Here is an 8,290-nt window from a genome sequence, read left to right on the forward strand (position 1 = left end):
AGGCCCAGACCACGACATCCCTCGCTGTCAGTTTTGTGCCTTGTTTAATGCCCGAACCATTTGTCGCCGGACTATTTTTGTAGCTAAATTCTTTTGCTTTTGTTCTCCATATTCTGAAATGGCTTACTACCGATCTTCCGAAAAAGCTCAAAGACAGACAGACTGCATAGGTCAAAAACTACCAACGATGCTTCCGTTAAGCTAGTTGCCAGTCTGCCGGTACTCAGTGAGGTGCCTTTGCAGCTCCTGATGCCCGCTTCTACAGATTCACAGGCCTCTGCTGAGACCCTTTCGGAGTCCGGTATGCTGCAAGATGCTTCTTCGACTTTGGAACCTGCAGATGTCTCTACCTTGGATGGGTCTGGAGCCATTGTGCAGGCACTGGCTTCTGAGGGTGTATTCAGGCCTACTGATATTCGCATTAAACCGACAACTTCATTTTCAGCTAAAACAACCGAGTTTCCCAGGCCCAGAGTATGCACTACACCTAGAAAACAAACAACCAAAGTGCATGCTCAACCTCCCATGTCTCGACAACAAATGCTTAGAATGGCTGAAGACCTTATCGCCCTAATTAGGGGAGACCAGCCTTCCCCTGCTAAGAGACCAAGAATTGAGTCTCTTTCTGATTCTACACACCATGAGTCCGATGACACTGACCCTTCTGATTACCAGGACATACCCTTATCTACCTTTGAGGATTCAGATGCAGAGGAATCCATTCCCTCTGCTTCCCCTCCAGAGGATTTTTCTTTTGGTGAAATCTTGCATACTTTGAGGGCATTTCTGTTGGGAATGCCAGGATTATCCTCAGTCCAAAAAGAGACTCAGAGAATTTTTAGAGTTGCCTCAGCACAGGCCCCTAACTATACCCCCTGTCCTGGATGTTGTAGATGATGTCTTCATGGAATCCAGTCTTACTCCAGACACTTTACCACCGGCCCCTTGAAAACCTGACAGGCACTACAGAGTACCTGATACTCACAAATTTCTCTCTAAGAATCCTACTGCGGATCCAGAGACCATTTCCATGGGGAACACCTGAGGTGGACCTCTTTTACTCCACTGAGAACCACCAGTTCAGCAAATTCTGCACCAGGAACCCTCGCAGCAGGGCCTGGAAGGTGGATTCCTTATCCCTCAAATGGGAAAACCTCTCAGTTTATGCATTTACCCCTCTGCCCCTACTCTCAAAAGTACTACTCAAAATCAGACACGACAGCCCAAGTGCAATTCTTATTGCCCCAGATTGGTCACGCCAGAACTGGTACCCACTCTTAAGCAGTTTGACAACAGTACCACCCTGATACCTTCATCAGACACCTTCCTTGCTGTCTCAGCAGGAGGGACAGATTTTGCATCCACAGCTGCAAACTCTAAACATTGCAGCTTGGCTTATCCCCTGAATACTCCGCCAGCAACCATCAGCAAGCAGGTGCTGGACGTCATTCTTGAGGCCAGAAGGCCTAGTACTAGAAAATCATATGCTGAGAAGTGGAAAAGATAATGCTGTTGGAGTCTGTCTCAAGGAAAGGACACAGCTGTGCCTTCCTTACCTCAAATCCTTGATTACCTAGCTCTCCACAGAGGCCTATCCTTCTCCTACACTAAGATTCATGCCTCTTCCATTTCGGCTCATTACAACACTGAGCCACCTCTATTCTCTCACCCTCTCATCAAGCAATTTCTGAGAGGGGCTAACAACTTAAGGTCCTCTAGGTGGGCACCCATCCCTGCCTGGGACCTTACCTTTGTACTGAGAAAGCTCACGCTCCCCCCTTTTGAACCTGCAGCTTCAGCAGAGTTAAAATTCCTTTCTTGGAAAACAGCCTTGCTTTTAGCCATAACCTCAGCTAGAAGAGTGCCTGAGTTACAGGCACCAATGGCTGTGGAACCCTTCATTATTTCCAATGCTGACAGGGTTTCCCTCAGACTAACCCGTCCTTTATACCTAAGGTGGTCTCCAGTGTGGCTCTAAACCAAGCCATCCCATTTGCCAACCTTCTTCCCTAATCCCCAAAATGAAGGGGAGAGGATCCTGCACTCCTTGGACGTGCACAGATAGGACAGGTTCTACCTTGACAAGACTAAACCTTTCAGAAAATCTGACCAACTGCTAGTCAGCTTTGGTACAGGGGCAGAGGGCAAGGCCATTTCAAGGCAAACCATTTCCGAATGGATAGCACACTGCATCCATTTCTGCTACAAGCATCATGAAAAACCTACCCCACAGGGGCATCAGAGCACATTCCACTAGGGCTGCTTCCACCTCTACAGCATTTCTCAGGGGAGTCCTTACCAAGGACATTCTGGAAGCTGCAACCTGGAGTTCTGTACACACCTTCACCAAGCATTACCACTCCAAAGCTGGATTTGCTACAGCAGTCTTACAAGGCCTGCTAGCCAGCCCTAACTCCTCTTGAATGCCTCCACCCTTCCTCAGCTTTGGGGAATCAACCCAAGTGTGATGACTGCAACAGTGAAACACGAAGAACATAGTACAGTTGTGTACAGTTACCATAAATGTAAATGTTCGAGTGTATTCACTGTTGCGGTCCTGGTTTCCCCTCCCTCCAGCCCCCTATTTTTCTCTATCCTTTCTACCTATCCTCTACATGGCCATTTTTTATGGCGGGGGTGTTTACTTTTTACTGATGGTGGTACACACCATATACTAGCTTCCTATTTTGAGGGCTCCTGACATCTGGGGCAAGAAAACTGATGTAATGGCATCGGCTGCCTGTTTTATATCCTTGATGTCATGGAAGAAGCGACAGCATCCGACGCAGAAATCCCAGGACTCTGGTATTTGGGCCGACTGAGGGCTACCTGCAGGCAGATAACCCAAGTGTGATGACTGCAAGAGTGAATACACTCGAACATCTACATTTATGGTAAGTGTACACAACTGTACTTTTTAACTTGTGACAAAAAAAATTGCTGCAGATGATAGTGTAATACATCTGTCAACTGAGTTGGCCAAGTAGGTTGCTACATCATGCTATCATCTTGCCTCAAGTTACTACTCTTACAAAACATTCATTGCAGATGAAGTCCCTGTGTAACGCAAGCCAATACCTAGACACACAGATGTATGCAGAGCAGAAATTCCGTCCATTAACTGGGCATAGCAAAATTGCACAAAACAAAGATTTTATAGTGATATAAATGATTGAAATGTTGGTCTGTCTGGTACATATTAGCGTTTACATATTCCATATGCTGGTACCATTCATGTAAGTGTTGTCCGCAGCACTGTTCTGAAAATGTGTGCTCCATTATGATTGCAGATAGTACTGTATGTTGGAATGTATCATTTTGAAATATCTCAACAATGTGTGCTAGCAGTCACCTGTGTTTGTACTACTTACTGTTTACGTATGCTTTGACTGTCTGCACATTGCTTGTGGTTGCATGCATTTCTTTTTTCATATTTGCTATTGTCAGCTGCGGGCTGTTAAATGCATATCTAACCTCAGCATTATTTCTTTTCTGCATATCCAATGTTAATAGCTGCTTGGTGAATGCAGCATGACAGTTTCACTGCTTCAAAGAATGAGATTCTACTGAAGGCTTTACAGCAACATAGAATGGCTCTTATGGGTCACAGTGAGGAGAGGCCACCATGCGTGGTTGTGGGACAAAAGAGCATATATGAGGATACACAGTACAAGCCTGTTGAAGCTGTATCACAAATATGTGAAATTCAGCAGAGAGTTATGTAAAGGATATTGTGACAGCTAGGAATGCTATTGCTGGTGGTCCACCACATGCTTCATTGATTGGTACAGTACAGTTCCTAGCGTCTGTTGGGAGTCAGGAATCAAAATGTTGAATATTTAGGGGTGGTATTGACATTGGTGCCCTCGCCCCACATGCCTAAAATTATATGCTGTAGCAATAACCATTACCATTTGTATGGGTTGCATGGTGCATTTTGGTAGTACTTTTATAAAAATATACCAGATGTGTAATATGTTGTCCTCTTCAGGTGGCCATGTTCACGTGGATCCTGCTTCTGAAGACAGACCAGGTATGGTGCATGGTTGTGCATATCATGTATCAGATTTGCCAGTATTATAACCTAGTACATGTTTTGCACATAACCTGCATGTTTTCAGGGCATTCTGGTGCGATGCAGAGGTCTTATAATCTTTTATGTGGTAAATGCTTCATGAATAGCTGTGCAGGTTGATGCTTGAGTATATATTCTCTGTCATTATGTTTTATCAAACTTTCAGCTTCTAGACAATGGGTCTACTTTAGTGGCAGTAGGTCTAGTTGGTGGCAGCATAGAACAGCAGAGTGAATCTGCTAGTGGTAATTCACAATGAGTGGACATGTTTCTATCAGAACCAATACAGACTAGTAGAATGTAGATACTTCCCAAAGTATGGCAAGAGTCGCACAGAATGTGGTAGCAATAGGCACATGAGTTCCTTCCTCCAGTGGCAGGCAGCTGGATTCACTGTAGAACATACCAGCTGCAATGATTCTGATGATATGGAATTTATGGAAGGTGATCATAATGCACCACTGTAGAGACTGGCAATGCATAGACTCCATCTTGTTCATGGTCATGACCAATGGCAGGGTGGGCAGCAATGTTGGCATTGATGAGTATGAGAATCAAGATAGCCAAGATATGCAAGTATGCTTTGTGACCAGCCCATGTGCCAGTGCTACCCAGTGAGTGACCGCATCAGTGGGTACTATGCCCATTGGTGTGAAGTAACTAGACCTTTAGAAATTACATCTTATCCTTGACATGCTCATGATAAGGCAGAGAGACTGCACACCACTGTTACTGGGATATTTTAGAGAATTATGGACAACCTCGTGAAATTGGCATCACACAGATGATCATATTACAACAGTGTCAGTTAAAATCACTGCCACGGATACTGTGTGATAGGCCTTTGCTTGGCGTGGACTTGTACATATATGGTCATATGGTCTGGGTATTCAGGGCCATGGCTAGGGATATGAAAGACATCATTAACTTAAGACCTAACTAAAGTGGTGCTGTTAATCAGACTTATTTTCCTTACATTGCACACTCCACCGTAGTTGACCAATTTGTCTTGGGGCCTCCTTGCACTCATCCACAGCATACTTGGTGACATGTAGCACGATATGCCCAGTAATTTATCCAATGGAGAACATGGCAGTCATTCAAGTGTACCCAGGTTTAGGTTGGCAATGCTGCTGTGCTACATCTTTATCATACCTTGGGCTTCCATAATGTTCACTGTAGCACATGTAAATGTACTGTGATGCCCCAAAGATTCATAACGTGTCTGTGGCATAATGTCCTGTGTCCCTTTTGTTGCTTGTGAGGATGATGACTGTTTGAACTAAATTGTAAGATTGTAGTTGTTGAAACTGTGTGATTTCTGATATTGCAAGCTTTCAGCATATGCACATATCCCTGTGCTGTGGGTAGGTAGTCTCAAGACACCATTAGCAGTGTGAGCATTGTTTTTTGTGTATGTATAGGTTATACATGATTACTTGTCTTGGCACACAGCTTTGAACTGAACCCTGAGATATCGCTTGCAGGTAGGCTTATCATGAGCAGTGTCCTCTTCAGTACTGTTATTCTTCGTCCTCTGTGTCTTCATTGCATTCAGGTGATGTATCCCATTGTTGTTCCCTTCTCACTTATCTGAGTTTCATAGGGTCAACCCCCTGCATCCTGGATCATAATACCACCATGCTTTGATGAATTTATGGTTGGGGACTGAATACACAGTGACCTCCTGGGATGTTTTCTCAAGTGTAGAATGCAGGACACTCCTAGATCTGTCCAGACACTTTAATCAGAACATCAGAATCTCAAAATCGTATTCAGCCACATTCTTTGTGTGTGTATTGGGTGGTAAGTGTCCTCTGCTAGTAACTGAGGGCTGTATATAGGAATCACCAGCCATGGCTCCAGAAGTTACACACCATCTCCTGAGAAACATAACGGCTTCTTGGTTTTAGTGTACGTTTATGGTTTACAACTGCATGGTGCTGATATGAGTACATAGACATGAACTCATCAATAAGATGGCCTTCTGGGTTGTTCTTGGTAATAAAACTGTGTATGAACAGATATATTCACTAGATATGTGCCTCATGCATGCTGCCAGAGAAGAAATATATGATCTGAAGGATATTGCTATCTGTTGATCACACACACACACATAAACACAATGACATTTGATTGAATGCCATCCTCTCTGACTGATGTCACATGGGTGCGATCACCCCTACTAGGGGCCTTTATTATAATGCAGATGACCCTGAAAACACGTGGGAGGTGTGATACCTAACTGGACGGTTTCATGTTTGCATGATGCCCAGACGATGTTCATGAGAACTATATGTAATTCTCAGCCTCACAACACGACAGCCAAGAACCTGTCCAGAATGTTAGAGGCTGATGTCTGGGACACCCTTACTCTTTTGCCCATATGACATAGAAATGTCTTGGATGAAAATATGCCATGGAATAGGAGAGCTTGGTTTTTAGTAGGTTGGGAATTCTTCAGTGGCTGAGAGGTATTGTGCAATGCACACAGATCACAGCCAGCTAGCACCACAGCCCTCTGTCCACTTGGCACCTTTCAGTAGCCAGCTGGTCCAACAGCTAGAGCTGTTGGTAACACCCAGGTGGTTACCTCTGCACTGTGTGCATCCCATAGAGAGGAGGTGGTCACCTCCTCACAGCACGTGATGTCACCTCCTTTAACATTAGCATATTTACTTGCAGGGGAGGTGCTGCCACAAAAGGTAGCATTTCAGTTCTATGTTTTGGGGAGAACTGTTACAAAGTGGCACTTTCAGAGTTCTCAGCAATTTTTTACGTCTTTATAAAGGTACCATGATGTTTAGATGGCTTTCAGAATTGCGCATTGTCCTCAGGCTGGTTCTGCTTAATAACGTATTCCTTTATTTGCTTTCATCACTTGTTGTCATTTCTTTTGAAATCCTGAGATATCCAGCAGTGTTGTGTTTACAACTTTTGAAGAGCACCTTGTTCCAGAAATAAGTTGTTTTGAAATCTGTGAATACAGCTGTACTTCACTGTATGTATTTTCTCTGTTCTTGTTATATTTAAGCCATTCTGTGCTGTCACATGCTAAAATTCTTCAAATTGCATGGCTTTGTTGTCATTTAGCTTTACATAACAGTTTATCAATGTTAATTATTCATATCACCCAAGGAAAAAAGAGACTTTTGTATCACCCCGAGTTGTAGCATAACAAAATTAATTTAATGATTTTTAATTAATCACAAAACCAACTGCTACAACCAGTGCAGTAAATGGTCTGCTCCAAAACTTGTATGTAAACAATCCAACAACAAACTGAGTCAATGCACGGCTAAACATACACTGTTCAGTAATGGAAACAACAATAAAAGCAGTTAAAACATGCATCTTTACTTCATATAAAAATAATAAAAATGGTATGCGCTTTCACAACCCTCCTTGTTGCTTCATCAGACCTGCCAATAGAGTAAACCCCACTAGCTATGGACACTCATGTTTTATGCTTCTTATGACCTAGTCAGAACAGCATAAATGGAATGAGGTCTGATGACTCACTTTGCTGTTGGATTGTTTACATACGATTTCTTTTTGTACAGCTAAGGCATCTGAGTATTAGCCAGCAAGTACTGTGCACAAACCCCAGCTGCGTCTGGGTTGAGAAGCAATATGTTGTAACAGTGACTTTGCAGCAAACTTAATTTGGTTGAAAGAGAAGACAGTGTTTTAAATGAGGAAAAAACATAAGCACAATAATTAAGAAATCTGTTGCTCGTAAACTGAAGACCATTGGCTATTTCAGAGAGATTTAGAACAAGAATCACAGACAATATCTGTTTAAAAAAATTGGCAATGATGGTACCTGTGGCAACCGATTATTTTGGAAGTGATTTTTTAGATGGCATAAGTAAAGGAGTGTTTGTGAGAGTGTTGAAATGTATTTAGATACATTTTCAGATATGTAAGATAAATATAAATTTCTTTGCACTGTTTATGTAAGTTAGATTTCTATCTATATGTATATGTACACATGCATTCTTGTGTGCACACACATTGAATGAGAGAAGATACAGTGAGATCTATTGCAGTCTCTCTCTCTCTTTATATATGCATATGCACACATACGTACATAAAGAGGTATACATATATATATATATATATATATATATATATGTGTGTGTGTGTGTGTGTGTGTGTGTGTGCATATATGAAAAACAGAAGAGCAACAATGATGTTCTTTTCAGCAGAGGT

At 42.7% G+C, this 8,290-nt stretch overlaps 1 protein-coding gene across 1 annotated transcript in view; it reads left to right on the top strand.

Moving 5' to 3' along the window:
- EXOC4 (exocyst complex component 4) overlaps window positions 1-8,290 on the top strand; it is a gene marked incomplete in the record, with an annotated part of 4,032,161 nt that overhangs the window by 1,514,029 nt on the left and 2,509,842 nt on the right. The window contains 1 exon segment of the mRNA XM_044087318.1: window positions 3,992-4,033. Coding sequence (XP_043943253.1) covers window positions 3,992-4,033 — 42 coding nt within the window.

The sequence above is a fragment of the Protopterus annectens genome, chromosome 11.part0, assembly GCF_019279795.1.
Source record: "Protopterus annectens isolate FY-2018-M chromosome 11.part0, PAN1.0, whole genome shotgun sequence".
Lineage (NCBI taxonomy): Eukaryota > Metazoa > Chordata > Ceratodontiformes > Protopteridae > Protopterus > Protopterus annectens.